This window comes from Bactrocera oleae, chromosome 2 (genome assembly GCF_042242935.1).
Source record: "Bactrocera oleae isolate idBacOlea1 chromosome 2, idBacOlea1, whole genome shotgun sequence".
In the NCBI taxonomy this organism is placed as follows: domain Eukaryota; kingdom Metazoa; phylum Arthropoda; class Insecta; order Diptera; family Tephritidae; genus Bactrocera; species Bactrocera oleae.
Window position 1 is genome coordinate 62,867,989 of NC_091536.1, and position 26,405 is coordinate 62,894,393.

At 32.9% G+C, this 26,405-nt stretch overlaps 1 protein-coding gene across 3 annotated transcripts in view; it reads left to right on the top strand.

Moving 5' to 3' along the window:
• Nucleotides 1-26,405, top strand: part of grn (GATA binding protein grain) — a 122,057-nt gene that overhangs the window by 66,074 nt on the left and 29,578 nt on the right. For all 3 annotated transcript variants that reach the window (XM_070105472.1, XM_036368804.2, XM_036368805.2), the window contains exon 5: nucleotides 7,929-8,074. In XM_070105472.1, coding sequence (XP_069961573.1) covers nucleotides 7,929-8,074 — 146 coding nt within the window. The remainder of the gene's footprint in view (nucleotides 1-7,928; nucleotides 8,075-26,405) is intronic.

Sequence of the window (26,405 nt, forward strand, 5' to 3'; positions counted from 1 at the left end):
TCTGTATTGGCTCAATTCGGTGGAATTTTCATCATGACAGTTTTGGCCTCCGTCTGCCCTTGCGCCTCCAACTGATTTTTTTTTTTAATTTTTTACTATCTTTTTTCTTGATTTTTTCAGTTTTAGCGTTACCTTTTGTCTTCCACTAAACCTTTTGTGCACCACAATGCCACATAACCGCACAGCCTTACACACGCACACACACTCGTGAATCACACGTGAAACAAAACAACGATGATGATCGTATATTGTCAGCTTGTTAACAACAAAGCAAATATTGCTTAATTTTTATTATACGCCAACAAATATACATGCACAAACACACGCACACAGGCACATATGCTCATACATAAATGTTGCTGTGTGCGTGCGCACGTGTTTTTTGTTATTGTTATAGCGTTTGTGGCGTTTCTTAGCTGTTTTGTGATTTTTAATGATGTTTCACTCGCTTTTACAAGCATGTCCACCGCAGCGTTGATGACACACCAACTAAATAGTAATTTTAATAAAGTTTATGAGCGATAAGGTGGTAACTGCACGGCGGCTGGCAAATAAAATTGAAAGAGCAAAATTTATTTTAATATTTTTTTTTGTAGACTTTTTTGATAATTTTACGCCTATTTTGCCATAAAAATGTTGGTTAAGCAAATAAACCGCGCCAACACATTCAGAGACTGTGCTTGATGCGTGAGTATGCTCTTATAGTTGTATAGTTTTACGTGAGGCAAATGTGGCAACAAATTTTAGAAAAAAAATTAAATTTAATATCTAAAGCTGTGTTGGATATTTGTAACTCGCCAGCTGGGTTTTGTTTTTGCACGCAATTTTATTGATTTATACAACCTGTGAGGCTATGCGTCAACATGACAGTGTGCTGTACACCAGTTTGTATATATACATATTTACCTACACACATCATGTTCCGACAATTTTTCGCTTAAATTTCTATGCGTGTGTGTGAGAATATACATTCAGTTGTCATCACCATCGCCGCTCACTTGTGCTCATTTTCTGCCTTCGCGCTTCATTTTATGATGTTTTATAAATTTTTATAATGCTAATTTATTGAGCAGCTACTGTGTCGCTGAAATATTAATAACACCAACAGTAAAGGCAAAGAAGCCGCAAAAATATATTTTTTTAAATTTTTTATTTTAATATTTTGTTTTGTTAGTTCGATATCCCGAAACGAGAACAGTTCAAGATGCAATACAAACAAAATAAAAAAATTAAAAATGTTCGAAAATGGAGAAACAAATTAATAAAATTTAAATTTTTGCAAAAAACCAAAAAGTTGTTTGAAAGTTTTTTATGCATTCCACTTTTGATTTTGAATTTTGAAACGCCAATGGATATGTAGTAATTTATTTACATTCTTTTTGTTGCTCTTAAGTGCCGCTTGGAGGCAGTCAGTAATTAAAATTTATGTATATTTAATTTTCGGGGTGTTGCCTTTTGATTAGGTGCTGCCATATAGTTTTCGGCAGTTACGTTTAAAGTGCTAACCGGTGGATAGCAACCAAAACAAAATCTAAAATTCCGTGGTTTTGGGTTATTATTGCTGTTTTTTTTATTGCAAATTTGAATAAAGCTTCATTGCATGAATTGTGCAGCTGCCATTTTAACAAAAACTAAACACCAGTTCATCACATAATTTAAGCATTCAAAAGTTCAATAGTGCGTTTGAAAATTATTCAATAATCGTTCAAAACTTATTTAGGATTACTAAAATGTGCTCAGCATATACAAACAGTGTTAAAAGCTCAACAGGTTTTAATAAAAATTACATGATTTTTGAAAATCCAGTAACTAAACTACAAAAACAACCAAAAACTTTTGGAAAATTATACTTCTTTCGATTTCTATAAAACTCAAACAACAATATATCCCTTAAAAGTTTAAGCTTTCTTTCATTTTTATAATATAAATCTTATTAGCATTGCAAAAACCAAATATATTTATGATCATTAGGAACTTTTTTCGCTTAAAAATCTATTTTATTAGCTCAAAAAGCACTTTAATGTTAAAAGCTTTCATTAAATTTCACATAAGTCCACAAATTTTGGAGGAAGCTTTTGAAAATCAATATTTTTTTCAATTAAACTGGAAACTGGATTCTTTTACAAAAAATCGTATTTGATTGAAAGGAAGTGCTGAAAAAGCTTATAGAAAAAGATCTTAGAGTTAAGAAATATCATATATTTACGAGATTGTCTAAAGTTACAGCATTGCTGACTTGCTTTACTCAAAAATCTATTTACTTAGCTCAAAAAGCACTTCAAATATACGAGCTTTCATAAACTTTTGCAAAAGCTCACAAGTCATTCGGAAAGCTTTTGAAAATTTATAATTTTTTTTGAAGGAAACTGATGCGGTTGGCCCCTTACATAAACCTGTTTTTAATTCAAAGAAAGTGTTAGAAAAGTTTCTACTAAAGCATTTAGAGCTAATGAATTTTTTGTGCTTGTGCCCAATATATTAACAAAAGTTCTAACTTTACAGCATACTTGTTTTTGTTGTTGATGCATTTGATTCTAAACAAAACATTCGAAAATTTCATTCATATTTTCAAATGTTCTTTTTTTACTTTTACCGTTAAAGATGAACAAACAAAGGCAAAGTGCTTGAATGTTGCTAGTAAGTTCCTTCTAATTGAACCAAAAAGCAGCAAAAATTCAAAACAAACGCAGGAGTACAACAAACATACGTATAAGCTATGTAGAGTGGTATATATACATATATACATACATACACACGTTTGTACATATACATGCATATACATGTACATATATATATGATTTCTGAAAACAATCATAAAATTTTAGCGGAAACTCGACAACAACTTTTTACCACACCAATTACAATCGTATTTATATGTTTGATAAGCGCAAGACTTTACAACACCAGTACAACAAAAAAACGCAATCAGAAAAAAACAGCAAACACGAATTGTTATCAACATCAAACGGTCGCTTGTTAGCACTAATAACAAAGAGCGCACGCATGATAAGCAAAAACAAAAAGAAGTAAAGCGAATACGTCATCAAATCAAATCAAATCCGCGGGTGACGTCCCGTAACTGCAAATAGGTTAGATACACCAATCCTACATATGTAAATAGATTACCCTAATGCTCAGGTGCTAACAATGCCACGAGACCATAACTACAACAACAAACTGTAGTACGAAGAAAAAGTGATAATTAAATGTGTTGCAATTAAGAATGCCCAAAAATGGTATTGTGTAATTGCCAAAAGCTCACCAAAAACGCACAACAAAAATGTCATGTCACAATGACAGCAGCACAAATGGGCGAAGCGCGTCGAAAACAAATGAACTGTTTATTTAACAATACATTTTGTTGACAAAAATGCGCACAATGAACGCACGTTGTGTGAGCGAATGAGCGCTAGTTTGAAGGGAGTGACTGCTAAAAGTATGATCTTGCCCCATTCGCCACTGGAAATTCCTCTATTTTCACTAGCGGTTAAATGCAAACACGCAAAACGCTTAAATTAATTTCTTTGAAAGCTTTGAACACATAATATGATGTCGTTAGATAATTGCAACAACAACAAATTACCGTTAGTTATAACTGCTGCCAACAGTTATATGTTTGGGTTTGTATGCGGCCATTCGGCACGCTCACACCCTCGATAAACCAAATAACGCATAAAAGTTATAAAAATACAATAGTTTATACAAATGTCGAGAAAATGTGAAAAATGTGCGCGCTAGTAGAATATTCTTAATGTGCACTCGTAAAAGTAAATTGAAGATTTCCACGAAAATCTCTAAAATGCACTCGAAAAAACGTAATAAATACTATGCTCTGGGAAATGTGGTGGAAAGTAGCAATAAAAGGTAGTTAAGCGCGTTTTTACGCTTTCATTTTGTAATGGTATCTTCTGGTTGTAAAACGATTTTCATGGAATAGTGGCCCAAAGGTGTAGAATAAGTGAGAATACATACATACATACGAGTATGTATATTTAAGAAGGAAATTTCAGGAGAAAAATATTTAATCGAAGTATATTCTCCTTACGAAAATGATAACTAGTGAAGCAAGTTTTTGACATGAAAGCTTTTTGGAGAAGTTTTTAAATTTTCAAAATTTTAACAACCTAATATTTTGTTTCAATAATTTTAGCAATCATTTTAATTTATTCAATTTTAAAGCGTCGAGGAAAGCTCATCTAATTGTATTAATTTATAACTGCATCTTTTTCTGCTTCTTTTAACGACATTGTAAGAAAAATCTTAAGAAGTATTAAAATATTTTAAAGCACATTACTATTGTTGTAAAGGCTTAAGTAAACGATACAAAATGGCTAGAAATTTTCACTGCATTTATTATACGGAAAACTTTCACTCGCCTCAAACACTAAAATATAAATATGTATATAAAATTTTACACTAGGCAAGCTTTTCTGCGTGCTTAAGACTACTTTTAGGATATATACCTATATAAGCGTACCTTAATAGTGAAAGCTAAACGAAATAAAAACGAATCTGCTTCCATAAATGCTCAGAGTTTATATTCAAATATTTTCAGTGAAAGCTTTTTTAGTTTTCATGTCAAAATACGGTTTTATGTTGGAAATATTTATTTTTGCTATTTTTAAGCTTAATAATTGCAAGAGAATGAACAAGAGCAAACTATGAAAGCTCCGGTGAATGCTCTATTTTGACGATTTTTATTAAGAATACAATCAAAGCTTCAATGAAAGCTTTGGTAGAAGATCGATTTTGACGATTTGCAAATATTTAATTAATTCTTATTCATTTGCATAGTATGAATTAACAGCCTCTGATAATAATTCGTGGCTGTAAACACACATATGTACCTGCTGTTATCTTTGTCATTTAAGTCGTGTAACTGCACCTTAAAGGGTATTGTATTCGGCATCTTCCGTGACATCAAATATTAAATGAAAGTTGGTCAGAAGATTTTAATGGGAATAATGAAATGCGATTTTTATTAACAGCACGAATTCAAGGAGAAACAAATATAAATATCTGAAAATGTGAGTTATAGAAGATGAAATCGATTATAAGGGCTTGAAAATAAGCTAAAGGATTATACATTTTTGAGCGAAACACATCCAATATTTTTAATTTAAAAAAATATGACTTCAAAAAATATAAAAAATATTTTAGACAAAATATATTTTATGAAAAAAAAAATATTTTTGGGCTTTTTGTGAAAAAATACATAGCAAGTAGCTAAGTTTTCTAGCAGCCGCCGGTCAATCAACTCAACAATATATCAACATCAAATAGAAATCATGAAACATAAAAGCCGCAAAATAGATTACCATACAAAAGCAAGTTAATTGAAATTAGTAATAAAGTACTGAAAACTTACAGTAAAAACTAATAACGGTAATACTAAAAGCGTCAAATTAATTTGTAAACGCTCAAAATGGCAGCGTAACGGAAAAAAACATAAAAAAATATTCAGATTCAAGTTTATGACTAAGTTTCCACAATTTCTTGGTATGCTAATGCACACAAATATATAGACATACTTGTATGCATATAAACATATATTACATATGTACAAAAATGAGACAGACAACTGAAATTTTTTAACCAAATTTTTTTCCTATAATATAATCAGTCATATTTAGTAGCATCATTAAGAAGTCAAAGTAACTAAAACAACAATAACAACAACTAATACAATAGCACGAAAAGTGACTAGGGTAAAACTATCTGTATACAAACAAGCCATAAAAGCTGCATTTAAAAATAATACTGTAACCAATGTAAAACGGAAAGTAAGTCAAAGCCTGTGGGGGAGAATAAAAAAAAATAAAACGAGAAAAAAACAACAAAACGTTAGCTTCGATTGCACAGAAGCTAGAATACCCTTCACAAATAATAGAAGATATTATTTTGATGGTTCAGTTTGTATGGCAGCTATATGCTATAGTTATTCGATATCGGTAGTTACGAAAAATAAACAGCTTCTTAGGGAGATAAGGATAGGTGAGAAATTTCAGATTGGTATCTCAAAAACTGAGGGACCAGCTCGCATATATGTATACAAACGGACGAACAGACGAACATGGCGTCACGCTGATCATTTATATAAATATTTTATAGAGCCTCTGACGTTTTCTTCTGGGTATTACAAACTTCATGGCAAACCTAATATATCATCTTCAGGGTATAAAAATCAAAATTAACTAAAAATTTACTCAACGCACTAACAACAAGCGCGTTAATAGCGCGCGGTACTAAAACCATTTTGCATGCCAACGCAGGTGAACACATACATATATGTATGTCTCTGTTGTGCGATAACTTTACCACATTTTTACCGCTTTACTGACTCACAGCCGTTGAGTTTGCCTGTGTCACACTAATGGTAGCGCTATTTAAATTGGCTGAATTTATTCGCACACACTCATATATTTCTGTATGTGTTTGCTGAGTGCTGTTCAAGCTGTACAACGGTTTTAGTTGCTTGACTTTTGTTGCCACAAACGGTACACCAGTGCGTCGTTGGTGAGTGCGGTAGTGGTGGTGATCAAATATCAAAAAAAAAATAAAACTTCGAAAAAACATGAATTTTCACAAGCAATAAGAAAAATGAATTTAAAGCAAGCCGCATTAAAGGCAGCAATACAGACATTAAAGAGCCCAACACACACGCACACATGCAATTGCCTTAAACTTTGTCTCTGCGCGCCTACAACCACTTACATTTGTACTTGACTAAATTTGTACGTACATTTGTTTGTTTGTATGTTTGCTGGCTTGTACTTGCCACTGTTGGACCCCTGTCTTGCCACCACTGACCGTGGCACCACCTTTGCCAGCAAATGAGCGTGGACTCGGCGCTACTTCAGGTGCGCTCTATTACTGCTTCTTCCCCGTTTCACATTCCTTCCCACTTTTATGAGGTAAAGCGAGACTTTTGCTTAATTAAAATTTGTGAAAATGTTGCAGTACGCAAATGCAAAGCGAAAAACCTAGAAAAAAAAGTAATTCAATAAATAAAAAATAACTGCTAGTTGTTGTAAATGCTCGCATTAAATATAGTCAAACAAACGAGCCAAGTTAGTTCGCATACATTTTTGTAAACATATTTATATATGTATGTATTGGTATGCCGTTTGTTGGCCGCCTGGTGTCTGCTTAACTTGTTTAGTTTGTGGCATAGGAAGCAGGAGCTCTCATATGCTGTACGACTATACATACAAATACATACTTATATATTATATGTATGTATATATATTTCTTTGTGGTCGTCGTTTGCGTATAATAAAAGTGAAAAAATGCGCCGCCCGCCGAATCCATCATTTCCGCTTCCATGCGTTTTGCTCGCAACAGCGCAGGCGCATTTTCAACAGCAGAAATATGTGCGTGTACTAGTTGTGTATGGAAAATGCATACTTACATATTTGAGTTTATTGCTTTTGTGTATGCAAACATACTAATTTGGAATTTTTATAAATATTTTATGCATATTTTTATGTACATATATGTGTGGATAATAATGTTTATGGCGTTGGAAAATGTCTAAATTCCTATGCATAAGCTGCTTTTGCAACATATAAATATGTTCCAGTTAGTTAATTACAAATTAGTTACTTAAAATGATATAAATTTTTATTATGTATTTGATTTAAATTACACTAATAACTTATTAAGAAACAATTTAAATATTTACCAAATCTTTTTCGAATTTTTGTTTGTTTTTATTTTATTTAAACTAAATTACTTTTTTTACTATTTAAGATAAAATTCTAAAGACATTTCTTTACAAAGTTTTTTATACTAATTCGGAGAAAATAAAAAACAAAAATGTTAAATCTTCAAATATGTGTACATATGTACTCAATTTTCTGTCTACATGCTTTTTAAACTTAAAAATATTTCTCATATAATATCACAAATATCTATTTCTATTACAGAGGGTCGTGAATGCGTTAACTGCGGTGCCACATCAACGCCATTATGGCGACGCGACGGCACTGGCCACTATTTGTGCAATGCCTGTGGTCTCTATTATAAAATGAATGGACAAAATCGCCCACTTATCAAACCAAAGCGAAGACTGGTAAGCTCAAAAAACATATGAAACATATATATCTACTCACAAAATTTTATAGAAATTTGAAAAATAAATAACCAAATAACATTATATAAAATAAACATAATAATAATATTTTTTATCACCTAAAATAAATAAAATCGATAAGAATCGTGCGTAAAATCTCATTTTCATTTTAATTCAAAAAACTTAATTTTTAATGAAAAAATTTAATTTTATTTCATTTTAATTTAATTTAATTTATTTATTTTAATTAATTTCATTTATTATAATAAAGAGACCAAATTGTTTGGGGAAAACTTTTTTACATTAAAGTAAATTTATCACAAAAAGTTCTTCACAAAAGTTATTTTCTATTCCAAAAACTATCGTATATTATATATATTATTTTCACGCATTTTCCATGTACACATAACCTTACTTTTATATAATCACCTTCAAAAATATCAATGATTATTTGCTTAATCGCACATAAATCGTCTACATATTCCAAAAAATGACATATAATATAATATAATATATACATACATACATACATGTACATAAATATATGTTTGTGTGTGCGTATAAGGTTCTCAGAAATTCCAAAATTTAATAATATGTACTCAATTTACAATTTATGGCCATGTACGCTGTCTAGAAGAAAACACAGACAAGAAGAAAAAACACGGTCGCAATCATTAGGCGCTCATTTACTGTTACGCACAGACAAATTACAACAACAAATCGACTGAGCTGCACAATGTCAACAGCAGCGAAACACGAACATAGGCAACAACAACAACATAACAGCTGTTATAGCCAGATATAAAAAAATATAAAAATTAAAAAGATATGAAGAAAAAATTAAAAAACCCAAAAAGTCAGCAAGCCGTAGAAGTCTTAATATCTCCCATTTACATCTGTAAAATGAGTGGGATACGCACCATGCACATACATAAACACACAAACCCAAGCAGACGACTGCACTCATTTAAGCCACATATACTTGACAGTACATGCCTTCTAACAGATCCAGACATTATCGCCTAGCTGCGATCAGCCATAAGCGCGCCACAGTGCTGCCTACTCAACCAGTGGCGCCAACTACATCAAAAACCGCTGCAATCACAAAATCAATGCACCAAATCAGCATTACAACAATAACAACACAATATAAATATATACCTTTATAAAACAGCAATATTCTCACCAACCAGTGCCTGAGTGCCTTTGCTGCTACTTGAAATTGTAGCAGCTTGGTTACAGGGATGCTGCGCCACCAACTGCTGCATGCAGCTTCGAGATGAGTGGAGCGCAGCTGGTATGTGAGTAAAAATTTTAAGGCTATCAAAATAACATAAATTGGTCTATTAGCGTGCGCACGCATGTATGCATATATGCGTGTGGTTTTATCTACATATGTATGTATGTACGGCTGTGAGGGCGCTGGGTGTCAACCAGCAATCGACAGCTTCACGCTCGGGCAGGAGGTAAACTTTCCCACCTTGCTGCATACTGCCCCGAAAGCAACAAATATTAATATGTTTAAGGCTACATATTCATATATTTCTTACATTTTAACATGCATACATTTCTACAATACACACATAAACGTATTTAGTGTATATAGGGGGTATGCGCATGCGCTTTGCTGCGCGTTGATTTCTCTGTTATTGGTATTTAAATTGTACGCAGTTGATTGCATTACATTAACATATATCTACCATCAATAACAGAAACAACAACACTAGCATACCTTCTCCATCGTATGCTGGCGCTGAATGGAGCGCATGCGCGTTGGCGTCAACGGCCGATCTTCAGTTTCAACTTCTGCAACATAATTTTCCGCCCTGTTCATCTTCCACATCTCCACGCACACACACATACATATGTATATACACTGCAATATCGCCTTCACCGTTGCCTATCATATTCCTCTCTGATCGGTGCTTTCGAACGGCGCGTCGTGCATCGTCTCATCGGTCGTCTGTGCGCTGCCTGCAATATGCTTATGAGGGAATTCCCAAGAAATTCACAGCTGGATATTTAGGGTTTGTTGATTTTTGTTGACATTTTTAATGCTGTTGACAAAATATGCAACAAATTAAAATTTATCCTGTGATTTTTATGTGCAACGGAATGCCACAAGTGCAGGGTAAGGGGAGTGCAGGGCTGTGCGAGCTATATTTAAGGCTGTAGAAGTAGGCGCATAATTGTTTTAAAAACTTTTTTAATTCTTTTCCGTTTTTTCAATTTGTTTTTGTATGTAAATTAAGTCATGCAAAGGCTTAAGTACTCATATATATGTAGGTATGTATATTAGTATATATATGTATGCGTATCTGTATTTCTGCACCTCTAGCACCATTCTTCCCCTATACATTCTGAATGAATTTCTTCACAATGCTAACTGCACATCATTAGCATCAAGCGCACCGGGTCCACTTGCCCCAAACCGCGCCTAGCTCAAACTGCGCGACTCTTGCGATTTGCAATTGTCACCAGCAACTGAATGTGGCCATTAAAAATATGTACATATGTATATACATACATATATATACACTTATGCATGTATTTGTATGGGGCGCGCTGGTTTATTGTGCCACAACAGGATGCTCCACATCAATGGCCACACTACTGTCATGTCGTTAAGTCAATTTGATATGCAATTCAATTGTTCGCCTGCTCAGCATAAATGCGCACAAACACACACACATACTTGTGAATGTTTAGTATAAACACTTGAGCTTATAAATAAAAAGCGTGTAGACTCTGGGTGGCAAGCCAAGCCAAACCATTCAGCCAGCCAGCCATCCAGTTGTCTTGGGGGCCCCACTAAACTGCCACCAGGCGAGGCAAATGGTCAAGCTGACTACATATTTGACTGGCATTGTATTGATCTCAGCGTTCAACATACTCCAAACATACATATGGGCATTTATGCAAAAGCAGCAGAAGCTGGAAAGGTAAGTCGGCACTTTGTTGCGGCTGAACTTGAAATGATGTGGCAGCAAAAACGCCGAAAAGGCAATATATCTAAGTTGAAGCGCGACAATAAAAACATTACAATTGAAGTGAAAAAATACGTTCAATGAAAATTTAAATATGTGAAAGCCACAACTAACAAGTTTTTAAGCAGCAAATTCGAATACTCCACTTCCGTGTGGTCCTGCTGCTGCTGTCTAAGCATATGTTTTTGCCGCTAGTAAGAATAAAGCGACTTAGATTTTGAATTTTCCTAGAGCTAAATGCTATATATAAGTTTGTATGTACTCCAGTTCACTAGTATATTTTTTTTATATAAAAGCTCTAGAAATCTCTTTAGGTTAAAAACTAAAATTACATCAAATTATTATTTCTTGAATATTGCTAAAATCTTCAAAAAGCTCTACTATTTTAAGGATCTTAATGAAAGTTCAGAAGCTCTACTTTTCGGATTTTTAATGAAAGCTTGTGATAATGTGCGGAAAGCTGTTATAGCCTCAAAAAGCTTTATTACATAAATTGTTATTTCTTGAATATTAATGAAAGCTTCAAAAAGATTTACCATGTTTTAATAATTTTATTAAAAGATCAGAAGCTCTGCTTTTCAGTTTTAAGTGAAAGCTTCATTACACAAACTATTTTAATGTTTTAAAACATTTCATACTGTTGCAAAAAGCTCCGCTCTGGTTTACAAATATGTATAAGCGCCTTAATTTTTTTAATAAGTTTACCGTTGTACTTGTAGTACATACAATAATTGTGTAACCGCTTTCAAAAATTTTCAATACTCCAGTTAATATTAATAATGATTGCTTGGAAAATATGAAATCTGTTTAAGAAAAGCGAATAGAAAACTACAAAAACTATTTTTAGAAAAGATAAAATTAGTAAATTCAGGAATATATAAAATTACACATTGAGTATTCTGCTCGTATCTTTACCAGAGTTTTTCAAATTTCCATGAATTCTTATTCTATTCCGAAACACTTAAAAAAAGTAAACAATATCAGCTTTTTTATATAAATTAAACCAATTTTACAAATTCAATAAAGCACAAAGCAAGCACTTACAAAAAATCATTTATATAGCTTTTATATAGCTTTTGTATAATTTTGTACTTTCGGGTTCTTTGAATATTTTCCCTACTTGATATTTAACTTTTACAGCTTTTATTTTTCAAAGTTCACATTACAAAGGAACCCTAAACACTTTTAAGCACCTAAAAAGCTTTCGAATAGTTATTTTGTTTCTTGTATAATTTTGTTTGCTACATTGAATTATTCTATTGTACATACATAAGTTATCAAAAAAAATTTCAACTGATTCTCAAAAGCTTTGAAGCTTTTAAAAATATTTCACATGTGCTCAAGCTTTGATTTTGCAATATTCTATTTGTAATTCTATTAAAAAATTTATGTGCACCAAAATTCCAACTTAAACTGAACGAAACCTCACTCGAAAGCTTTCCATTGTAGTTGTATTATCAAACAAATTATTTCATTACTTTTGCATTAGCACTTAAATTGATCCAGTGTGCTGACCATGCTGCAGCCACACCCCAAATTATGCACCGGTTTTAACTCTGTCGAAGAATGCTATGAAGTGCCGAAGGCGTTGTAATGCTTAAACTTTTAATGCTTTTTTTAAGAAATATGTAAGCAACAATGTTGGCACAGGAAAAAAACATTAAAAATTTCCGATTTTTCTTTAGACTTGCCAATGTGTTTTCACTTAAGGCTCAAATACATAAATTAAAATGAAGAAAACAACAACAAAAATGTAAACAAAAATTGGCAACCAACATTTGCATTGTTCTGTTCTGTGTGGCATTGTGCCGTTAAATCATTCATTGTTGTTGCTATTAAGTGTTTTTCTACATTTATTTGCGCTCATCGATTTGCATATGCAAAATGTGGCAGGCGGTGTGGAATATTACAACAACCATTTAGCAGCGCCTATTCAATAATTGCGTTTAATTGTAAGGCAAAAATGAATTTTTCACGATGATTTTTTGCATATTCCGATATTTTTTCACTTTACACACATACAAACAAATATGTATTTGTACATACATTTTTCTCTGTTGGTGGCGGTGGCAGAAAAAAAATTAAAAAACCAATAAAAAATAGCACAAACGTCCGGCCGGAATAGCAGTTGCCTTAGCCTTACCCACACAGCTGACATAACTGACCTCGGCGACTTACACACACAAACATATGTATATAGATGTGTGCGCATACGTTTAGCTTAGAATATTTTCAGAGGTAAATTGTAATTACACTTAACGCCAGTCAAGCTTAGCTATGAGCGCTGCTGCTGCCAGCGTCGCGCTGAGTGAAAAGCGAGAGTATTTTGCATACTTCTCTACAACTTCATTTATACATACATACATCCAGTACTATGTACGTTTGTTACTGCCTTCTTTTTTCTTCTCCCATTGTGTTTAGGGCTTTTGGGGCGGAAATTGGCTGTAGGCAGGCAGCACGCTTGTCGGTATGCGCGTAAACAATTGATTTTTAGCATGACTTAGAAGGTGAACTATGCGCTCACCTTGGCTCGCTTGACCAACACTGGATGGGTCGAATGTGTGGGTATGTGTATACTTATATATAGATGTGTATAAAACTTTACAAAGCAAAAAGTTTTTTGATATTTTTTTTTTTTTTTGGAAAAACTTTGGGGCTTTCGGCCTTTAGGCGCGCTCTTCGGAAAGCTAAGTATGATAGTGATTTGTAAATGTGCAAAGTTGTGAAATATTTTTTTTGAAAAGTTGCAAATTTATGTTTTCGGGAGGTGTGCTGTGAAATTGAGAAGAACAAATTTTCGAGTTTTTTTGTATAAGCGGTCAAGGTGACAAAGTGCTGGCGATAAAAAAGTTACTTTTTTTATATATTTTTTTTAATATACATAAAAACTATAAATAATAAAGTAAATATCACAAATGTCCTCCTCCACTGCGACCTTCATGTGCATACTTTAATTAAACTTCCCGTTAATTTAAAGCAACAATCTCGCTTCAAAGCATTTAACTGTTCAATAAAACCCCAATTACATACAAACACACACACACATAAATAAAAAATATGCAAATTTTTATTGCCGCTGACGCATCTTAAACTGTTTATAATTTATAAAACAATGCCTGAATTTTTTTCTTTTAATTTTAATATATTATACCTTGTTTCTTTTATTTTTTTAAAACCCATAAATTACTAAAACTCAGCAAGCAAATTAAATTCGTGACTTATGCTGTAAACGCTAAACAAATTTACAATATGCGGCCAGCAATAAACAATAATGAATTAAAAGATTTCTTTGAAGCAATAACTGGCAAAAACTGAATGCCGCAGCGACAGCCGCGCCGACATGCAGCTGCACAGCTGCGATGAATGAATTTAGCTAACAGCAACAACAACAATTAGTAAATGCAACCAACGTACATTGTTGTTTATATTGCACATTTTCACATAGTTAATTCTACCTTAAACGCTCATTTAGCAGAATTGCTATACTTGTTTTTTTTTTTTGCAAGCTGCTATGTTTCTTGCCTAAACGTGAGCGGAAAACGCTTGTCAATAGCATATGCTAATGTCTAGCGCTTATGACGGTGAAAAATTAAGTAATCTGACTATGTCGAAGGCAAAGTAAAACAAAAACATTGGAAAAATAACATTTGCATTTACATTGAGAATTGAGCTTTCATAGATAAAAGCTTTGCTCCAATTAATGGTACTACTTATAAATATATTTTGAGCTTTTGGGTGTAATTTTAATATCGATTTTGTTTAAATTTACCATTTTAATGCATATTTAAGCCTTTTTGTATTGAGCTTAAAGTTGTGAAAGCTGAGCTGTTATTATTACAATTACTTATGTATGTGTTTTGATCTTTTGTGTATAGTTTTACGAACGAATTGGTCATATCTTTTGAAATAGCAAGAGCTTTCATTATTTTTTAATTTATTTTTAGTTTAAGCAAATTTATTAATATAGTGTAAAAATTTTATTTTAATTTATTCTTTGGCATTGTAAGAACTTTATATGCTTCTTTTCTGCCACGTAAATCAATAGAAACAGTATTTTTAATACGACTGTAAGTATTTTCTAAAAACAAATCACTCCAAATCTTGAATAAACATTGTCAATAAGTTAATTTCGCAGGTTAAAAAAGGTCTTCAGTGTGATTTTGAAAATTATTATAAAAGCTTTCATAAGAACAAGCTTTAATGGTGCGAAAGCATTTAACAATTTTCCTTCTAAGCTTTTGCTGACTGCATATGAAAGACTTGATAATGAAAAGCATATATATAAAGCATCTTATATTTCAAAGCTTTATATCTATGAAAAATTTATCAGTGCGTTTTGTAAATGGTTATGAAAGTTTTCATAATAAAAAACTTTAAATATACGAAAGCTCTGAATGAATTTCCATCCCAAGATATTAAAAATTGTTTCTGAAAGACAAAATCATATATGAAAGCTTTAAAGATTTAAAGATTTCATCATCCAAGCTAACCATATGTAGAAGCTTTAGATATACGATAGCTATAAATAGATTTTCAATCAAAGCATTTACCCACTCAGCATGCATGAAAGCTCCAAAGCTTGCACTTTTATGCTAACTGTAAGACAAAGCTTTTATTATATAAAATATGACGGATAAATGATTTGAAATGGTCAATGGCTTACTATACTTAATTTCGCGAATCATTCCGCATTCTACAATAAAAACTATAAACTTTTGTTTTTATTTATGTATACAAATTACTCCATAGCTTTATAACTCTGTTAGTAATGATAATGAAGTCGTTCGCATGAACATGAACATGCCTAGTCGTTAATTAAACACATGCTTTTTACGCACCCCCACTGCTCTAATAAGCATACAGAGATGTACCAAAACGTCTCTAACAAAAAAGCGCTTCAGCTCCAGCTGTGTTTCATGCGCCGCTTTTGACTCTCCAAAAATCCACCCGAAATAAAAAAACAGTTAAAATTAAAAATTTTGAAGCGTCATGGCGAAGGTGCACATAGCGACTGCGCTCAAATGCTTTCTAACATGCCACTTCATGTCGCACAAACACACGCAGAGTATTAATAAAAAATGAAAAATTGTAAATGGCTTATTAACTCTTTTTTCTTGTTTGCCTGTTTGTTTATTTGCTTATTTGAGCGCGCGCCCGCAATCATTGGCAAGTGCGCGCAGGCCAATCAGTAATTTTCCATATCATCGCAGTACAATTTTTTCTACCTCGATATTTCTCAAATCACTGCGCGCCTTTGTTGCCGGTGATATGTGTTAAAAGAGCTGTTATGTGGCGTGAAATCATAACAAATTTTGTCTTATCACGCGCGGCGCTCTTCTAAACACCGCGTTTGCCGAACGCGCTACGCAAACAAAAGACCTAAGCAGCGAACTTGTATGTCGAATTACGCCGCGCATGTGGCATGTAACAGCGGGAATATAACAATATTTGAGTGTCTCTATTGATGAGTTATATATTATACCATACGACTAAAGAAGTGGCGCGGAATGTGTTATAATTTACACGAAGTTGCCGCTGCAAAAAAAAATAATTTTATTACATATAAATACAAAAGGAGAAACAGATTCGATAATATAGACAACCGACGCAATGTGTCGCTTAACTTGGATTTAACAACAAATTAAACTCGAAATTAACACATTTTAGACGCTGCTTGGCACAGCATAGCGTGTTATATACATGCGCTGCTGCTTCGCTGTGTTTGCTGTTGTTGTTTTTGTAAGATGCCTTGCTCAAAAACCGTGGGAATATGCGAGGTGAGGCTCTTAAGCAGCCACTAATATATTGGCATAAAACCACGACAGACCACATGTGGGCAGTAACGCCAAAAATTAACTGCCTGCATTAAGAGACAAGAATGGAAAAAAAAAGAAATAAAAAAAGTGTGTCTTAAATAAAAATCGATGCTCATCAATAGCGCGCACTTAATCAGAATGTGCTGAATAACGCCGTAAACAAAAATAAAAGGAAAATACCTTACGAAGGTAGCAACCAGCGACAACGATAAAGGATTCTCCCGCCCTAATGCAGGCATTCGCTTATAATAAATCAAAAATTCACAATCAATGCCAACGCGCTCAGGCGAACAGGTTGCAGCGAATTAAAATCAAAAATCTTTAAATATGAAACTGTAGAAATTATGAGAACAATATATACATATGTGCGTAGTGGTGGTGTGTGGCAGCCGTGAAAGGGTTCGTTGCACGCTGCAAAAAGCGAAACGGCGGCAGACTAAACGCCACGCCGCCGCAATATGTAGGGCGTTATTGCGCCGAAAAGTGCACAAGCGAACAAGTGGGTAACATATATATTTACACATATACATACATTTAAACGTTTGCGCTTCATTTTCGTTGGCTCAAAATTGAGTTTTGCCCGCAAAGCAGCGTGTCTGTCAATATTTCAGCGACAATGTGCCGCAAATGACGAGCAGACGCGCCAGGCCAACAGCAGCAAGCACGGCTGACGATAGATCTTGTTAAGACAAAATATTTCAGGCATTTGTGTTTCTGTATGTTGTTGCGCTGATCTTCAGGGCGGATTGCATTTAATGTAAAGTAAGCACATTGGAGGCGCTTGAAGCATTTTTTAAAGATCTAAGATGGTGTATATATGTATTTAAATAAGAGCAACAACAAAAAAAAAATATAAATAAAAATATTTTATGAATACAAAAACAATAAAAACTTAAAAAAATTCCAAAAAATAACAACAACAAAAATTTTAATAAGTAAATATAAGGAATCCTCTGCCAAAATAAATGCAACAACAATAAAGCAAGACGCAATAACGCCACTTTATGAAAGATCAATTAAAAATTAACGATATCGGTGGCGGTTGGCTGTACCATTCGTTATGCTCACGTTCGTTTTGCAGCCGCAAATATGGAAGGGTGAGCATTTTTGTGATGTTTTTTTTTCTTTTTGTTTTTGGTAAAAATTTTATTTTTGTGTTTTTTTCGAGTTTCTCCTTTTTATTTATTTCTTTTTTTTTATTTTAAATCATTTTATTTCGGTAACTTTTGTATTTTTCTTTTTACTTAATTTTTTTCCGTTTTTGCTTTATTTATTTATTTTTTTCATTTGCTCCACTTAAGCGGAGCGTTTTTGCACTTATAACGATTTCTTTCGTTTTCGTTAGTTTTTCCCCCTTTTTTAGTTTGAAAGGGGCTTTTCAGTAATATTGAGCACTTGTTGCAATTAAATAGTGAATTTAATGCTATTTAATGATAAATCAATAAATTTTTAAGATAGCTGGTAACACGCCAAAAATGTTAGGGATTTTTATAAATAAAAAATACGTATAATTATTTAATAAAGAAGAGAGATTAAGGGCTTATGTTCCCTAGTAAGTTTCCACCATTTTTTGCATATATACCAAATACACATAAACTTGAAAAATTGTAAGAAGATCCAGCAAATATGTAGTTTCGGAGATATAAACGTTTTTGTAAGAGCCTTTTAACATAGTTATATTTTTTATTTATTTCTTAAATAAAATGCCCATTAAAAAAAACACAACAAAACGCTTCTTATAGATATACATACATTATTTTTTATATTATATAAATATATATATTATATTTAAATCTTTATAGCAAGAGAATCGAATTAGCATCGCCTCTAAGCCAATTAAAAGATAAAAATTTAATTCAGTTTTAAAAAGTAAAAACTTGTAAATACAAAGAAAGTCCAAATAAGGTACATACGTTTACATATATATATTATGTCCATCAGTTATTTCACCGTCAGGCCCTCTCACTGCCTCCAAACACATTATAATGCATGAAGTGACTCAAGGCATGCTATAAGCGCCATTTAATGAATTGATTTTTAGCTACCACAGTTACACAACACGTTTACCTACGTACATACATAATTAGTTATATAATCAAAAAAAAAAAAAAACAAGCACACCTTACCCTCGCCACAAAGTGTCATAAGTCCAAGTTGGCAAGGTGTCGCAACTTACCCAGCACACGCCTACAAATCATGCCAAGCGCTAAAAATACACCTTACCACACCCACAAACAGACATACAAGAACAAATACCAGAAGTATCGAAGAAATGCAGCGCCAACGCACGCATATAAAATTAAGGAGAAATCAATGAAACAAATGTCGCACATTAAAAGTGTGGTCAATGAGTTTTATAAATGAACATGGTCATGTACAACAGATATATATTCAGCATGTATTGAGCATTTCAATATATGTATGTTTGTATGTATGATATATATGTACATATGTGTGGCTGATTCTAGCACGTATCTGCTTGCGCCACATAAATTATATTTAAGGGTTATAAGAAGACCAGCGATTGATGGTTGGAGGGAGCAACACCAAAAGAGGATTTTGTCAAAATAGAAAATTACAAAAAAAAAACAAAATCAACAAAAATCAATAGAATAGTTGCGCTGAACGTGTAACACACACCCCAACGTGCAACGCACGCATTCGGCAGCCACAATAAGCAGTGTTTCAAGCAATTTCGTTGGCATTTTCGCATTTATACTTACATACATTCACACATATATATATGTGTATATATGTTATCTGTATGTGTTGGTGATTTTTTTTCACGCATGCACGCTGTATTAAAGGTATGAAAATTGTCATTAATATTTGTCAGTGCTGCGAAAGCTGCTGAAATCGCGCGCGTAGTTGCACAACAACAACAAACACGCAATTTATTATATTGTTGGCGACCACCGGGTACTAAAACTAAATAAATGTCCTGCCAAGTTTTCGTTTTTCATCATTTTTACTGCGACTAATTTTATTCGCTGGCAGCTTTTGTTTAGCTTTTAATTTTGTTGTTGCTTTGACAGCTATTTTCACAGTGCTTTAGTAACTTTGCTGTAGATACTTGATTTCATTTCTTGTTTTGCGCTCTTTTCTATTACGACTGACTAGGAAATGGATGTGAGCCAAGCACGCTCGCATTGTTTTCGAAGCGCATATACACACACACATACAAACGCAACATTAAAAGCCACTACACATATACGAATTTACACTTTAATGTAACAAAAAGCGTTGGCTTTTGTTGTTTGGCATTAATTTTCGCATAACATTTACACGATGGCGGGACATGCTCGCCTGCGCGCACACACACAGACACACACATGTGCATATGTATAACACGCTACGAGAGGTCCTTTCATAACTGTTTGCAGCAGGTGAACCCTTCATTTTGCGCCTTACACCGACTTCGTGCACTCGTAGAAATTTGGTATGCTAGTCAAAGTTTGTGTGTTTAGCGGTTTATGGTCTGTATGTATACGTACTTCATTTACTCCTTGCTGCAGCGGCCACTAAATGCTAATGTCCGCATAAAATTATAGGCATTTTGTGCATATTAAATGCGCTTAACTCCATAAATTCTCTTGAATTGCTTAAAGTTCGTTGATTACTTTGTTGCCTTCGTCGGTTGTGTGCACCGTTACTTGCGCTTGTCGGTGCCGTAATCGTTCGCTTCTGGAATGGCTTCGGTTGCATCCTGTTTGGTGTTGGCAGGATATGTTAGCATCCCGCTTTGGTGGTAAAATGTTTTTTTCTTATTTTTTTGCGATATTTAAGGTTCAAGGTCACTGCAGAAAATGAAGAAAACTCGATAAGGGTTATTAGGATACTTTTTCGTGGATAAGAGAGGAGTTTAGTGTAATTAATATTGGATGTTTGGTAATTCTCGAGTAAAAATTTTCGATTAACATTAAAATCTAAAAATATAAATTATTTTTGGAAAGTTTTTCATTATTTTACATCAACATACAACATATTGAAATATTACTATGATGCAAAAAAGGAAATTCCTAATTAAAATCTTTAAAAAAATTGTATAAATAAACTTTAAAACCCCGTTGTAAAAACCAGAGATATGGAGAGGTATATTTTGGAATTTGCACATAAAAGACATTTGAAAACAAAAATAAAAATACGTTTAAGTTCTAATGTACTATATATATACTTCGGCTTAAAGCGAACATTTTTATATAAGCCGAACTGAATCCTGAACGGGGTATATAAAGTTTGCCACGATATTTGTAACAATCAAAAGCAAATGTCAGAAAATATATATGAAAATTATTAGCGTGACGAGTTGAGTCATTTTAGCCATGTCCGTGTGTCTGTCCATCTGTTCGTCCGTCTATCCGTGTATAAGTGAACTTGTTTCTCAGTTTTTGAGATATTGATCAGAAATTTTGCACATTATCTTCACTGGCCAAGTAGTTGCTCATTTCACGGAATATAGTATATAGCTGTCATACAAACTGACCGATCAAAACAAATCCTTATATGGAAAACTCTTTTAATTGAGCTAGTATCTTCACGAAATTTACCACAGATTATTATCAAAGACAGCGCTACAATATCCAAATAAATTGTTTAGTTCGGACTACTATAGCATATACCTGCCATATAAACTGAACACTTCAAGTCAGAATCTTATACGGAAAACTGCTACATTTGACGATATATTGACGAAATTTCGCAGAAATTTTAATTAAAGGCATCGCTATAGTCTCCGAATATCAATGTTCAGATCGGACTAGTATGCTACCATACAAACTTACCGATCAAACGCAAAAAAATCTATTTGAACCCTCTTACACTGTAAAAACATGCATCTATGGAGAGTAGTGTAGCTTCGATGTAGCTAAAGTCAACTATTTTTTCTTATTATTGTCCAACAAAATATTCCCACACAAAAACACAATATCTAGAATTAAATTGCCAAATGTAACCACGTCCATTTACTTTGCCAATAAGTATAAGCAATTTAGTGCCACCACACTTATGCATAATGAAATGTTAAACTTACGCACACTAAGAAAGCACAAAAATCATTACATAAAACACTCCGCTATATAACTCAGAATGTAATTTCACTGTGTCTCTATACAAAGTGCCACAATACATAGTCTCCCCATATACACAAAATAGTAAATACATAGACATATATAAGTGTTAGTATATATTATATGTATATTATGTTTATATGTATTTATGTGTACGTGCAGCCACCCAGTTTTTCTCAAGTGTTGGTAGTTAATTTAGTACTTCCCCTGTACCTACACACACACACACAGACACACAGATGCGCTCGCAAAATAAACATCTTATCTCTGTCGCGCGCATCTCTATGCTATCTAATATTATTCACAAGTAGATGCTAGCAGATACCCACGTAAAATCTGATAGAGAAAATTTTTGCGCCAGATATGTGCCATTTCCACACGAAAACCATTTTGCTACCAACGCTCGATTGTATGCCACACAGAAACAGAAACACAAATACAAAGGCGAAATTCTGCACAAATCCTGACACTAAACTGTTATTTATGGATACACACATATTTATATACTCGTATAGTAGCATATACATATACATAAACTTGTATATGTGTTGCAAGCTCCGTAACTCGTCTGCACTTGTATTGCCACTTGACTTCCCGTTGTAACTGCCGCCATCGCGCGCTTGGCGCTCGATTTCACTGCTCTATTTGTGTACTGTTTCCTGCGCTATAGCAACAGCAGCAACAACAAATAAATAAATATAGCAATTTCCCTTTATTTTATTTTATTTTATTTTATTTCGTTTCATTACATTTTCATGCAACGTGGTGCAAAATAAAGAAATTTTCCTGCAACTGCCGCCAGCATTTGTTTTACTGCGACGCTTGTTATTAGAAGCTGTAAGCCATATAAACATTTCTCTTTCTAAACTTATGTCTGTCGCAGCCAGGGAGTTGAAGTGTATTGCTGTGTATGTGTGTGAGTGTCGGTGTATGTGTGCCTTGGCGCTTGTGCAACATTTTATTGCTACCCCAAATGGCTTTTTGCCGAATGTAATGTGGCATGCTTTCTCCAAGGGAGATAATATCTACAAATGCAGCCCCGCCCCCCACTCTCCCCTCAGTTGCTCGCCCCAATTTGGTTACTTTTAGATTTTTATATTTGTTTGCACAGCATCAAGATATGCCAGTGTTATTATAACACCCCAAACCAGGCGCTTTTCGTATATACAATACACACACACATACAAGACACATATATGCATATATATAAATGTATGTATACTCGTATGTGTGAATGTGTTGTATGTTGGTAACTGCTACTTTGAAGTGGGGTCAGTTCAACGAGCTGCCACATTTATTTATTTTTACTGTTTCAATGTGTGTGCGACTGCGTGTGTTACATAAAGTTGTGCAACATCTAACTTCCAGCGCCATTCATGCTGTCGCACCTCATCCTACCCAAAAGAATGTACAACCCTTGTGCTTATCTTTACGCTCTTTGTTTGTTCGCCCTCCATTCAGCATCTCTAGAACTTTTGCCGAGTCCTTTTGCATCACGAACGCACACTCGTACATGAATTTTGGCTTGGTTTGTATACCTAGCTTGTTTCTATATAACAGTATATGTATGTATTAGCGCTATATAAGTAGGGCTTGGTACATATTTACCGAAGCGTACGCGCATTTTTATCTCAGATCGAAAAGGGCATTGCCATTTACGTTGTGCTTAGAAAATTTATTCTTCTACAAACACTCTCACATACATATATACACATATCTAGCTACATTATTCAGTGAGTCAGTCTATAACTGTTTGCTTTTTCGTTTTTGTTTGTCTTCTTTCGTTTTTGTTGACTTTAAAGAAACTCAAACAGCCACAAGTATGCTGCATGTGGGTTTTCGGAAAATGTTGGAAAATGCAGAGATTGAGCTTAAAGTGCAAGAGCCAAATTGCCGTCGGTAAAATTTTGGCGTTGAATTTGAACAAAAAAGTTATTGATTTTTTTCAAAATTTTTGTATTTAAATTGTTTTTTTTTTCAAATTATTTTTGAAGTAAAAATATTTTTTAATACGAAAATGCAATATTTTTTTTTTTTTAAATACGTGGTTTATTTGCAAAATTTAGTAATTTAATTGGTATAAACTGAAGTTTTCGCTTCGAAATTTTATATTTTTATACCAAAGTTCGTGTCTTTTAATACTTTTTGAAGTAAAAAAATATTTTTTACCACCAAATTTGGACAATAATATTTTCGATTCATATTTGCCTCAATATATTAAATAATATATATGTAAATAATAAAAATCAGGCAACTTAACCTATTCAAAGCAAGGCAAATTTTTCCTTTAATAGGCATTTTTCATGACGGAGCTCAACTTCTTCTTAAAAAAGTATTATTTTTGCTCTATAGTTCTCAATCATTGTATCTACCAACTTACCTCTACCGCTTACCAATACTCCAAACTGCTGCATTGAATCCTCAAAAATTGTTGCGAAATATGTAATCATAAAAATTATCAAAATGTCATCGTTTTAAATTGTCAGAAAATGAGAAAAAGTAGCAAAAATAAAGAAATAAAAGTACTGTTTCACTTTTGTTATGCAATTTTAGGAAAATCACTAGCTTTGCGCAAACATATTTAATCAAAATCAACTTAAGTACTTGTTTGATTTATTTAAAATATTTTAATTAATTCTTGTGAGTAAACGCAGCAAATCGCCAACAAGCAATACATTAAAAGTAGTATAAACAAAAGTGTCATTAAAAATTGATAAATGAAATTAAAAGCAAAAACAAAAATTAGGCGCGTGAGAAAACCCTACAAGAATACCTTAATTCCATAGAATTAGTGGAGGAAAATCATTTTATTGACAATTAGCTTAACTCGTGTGGCGCCAGCTGGGCGTAAACGAGTGACGTCTCAAGCTTTTGTTTTTCATTTAATTACGAAAACACATTTCGTGGCATTTCATTGTCTTATGGACATAACAGCATATCTTATCAGTGTAGAAATTACAGTGTGGGGCAATGCCAAAGAGACACATCGATTAGATATAAAAAAAAATCAAGATATGTAAAGAAAATAGGTGGAAATTGGGTGCAAGTTAACCGTTATATAGGTATATGTATGCTAACTGATATATAAATGTATGTTAACTGTTATATATGTGTACCATATGTAGATATGTATGTGCTATCAGTTTCATAATTTTCGCTTCTGATATTTGGCAATGATTTCTCATAATACTTTTCATGCCTGAAGCCAAACCAAATAAACACTAATTCGTAATTGTCACCGAACTAGGTAAAAACGGTAAATATTTATACACGTATGTACTTAAGAGTGTACATAAATGATATATTTAAAACAAAAGCAATTTTCTTAAAAAATTTGCAAGGTCAACAAGCGAACCACATATCTGAGCATACATACATATGTACATATGTATATACAACTTTTTTATTTACGCAAATCGTTAATTTTCCCAAGTCTTAAGCAAACAATAGCTGCTTAATTTTGTGTTTCAATTTGTAATCAAAGTAATCTGTTTAATTCAATGAATTGTCTTTTGCTGTTATTTTTTGTGGCACGCATTAATTAATTAATTAGTGGCGACAACTTGCAAATAAAGTAAGCACAAATAAAATAAACAATACACAACGCATTATTTAATGCTTTCAAAATGCGATAAATTAAATAGTTTGAATTTTTAGCGGAACAACATTGATTTCTTATAAACAAAGATCTTAAATTAATTGATTGCAAAATAGAAATATAATATATATAATTTAAAAAACATGCTATTCTTTGCTTCTTAAAACCAATAAAAGCTAAAATTAACAAAAAAAAAAATTCAAAATTCTCTAACTTTCGATTTTTGCAACTCTACTAAAACTACATAAACTCTCCACTCTGTCATCAGTAACAGCAACAGTTTACTGAAAACTTTGCATTTCCGATTCCCAGCAATGAAAAAAAAACGTATACAATATTAAGCGCCCAACTGGCATGCACCTTGCATTGACCTCAGATCAAGTCATAAATTTTGCACGCCGATGTACCAAAAAAAATTAAAAATACCAAATATACACAAAATTATTTTCCAGTTAAATTTTGTTTGTTTTGTCAAATGTGGCTTGTTTCATTTAAAAATTATTTTATTTACTCAATTTATTTATGAATTCAGACTTTTCGGAAGAAATATATAAGGTGTCTCAAAACTAGTATAAAAATTTTGGATATTTTTTATTTTTATTTTCAAACTCTTTGTAATTTTGTTTGTATTTTCAAACCCCTTGTAGAGATTCACTAATTGTGAATAAATACTTGATCGAAAATTTTAAAATAATTTTTTCTTAAAAAAAACCTCCCAAAAATCATCTGTTTTTTTGGCTAAAACACAAATAATTAATAAATTTCCAAAAAAAAGTAATATTCAAACTATTTAGCTTTATGGTAATAACATTATATGATATTTATACATATAATTTTTTTGGTATTATAAAAAAAATTAACATT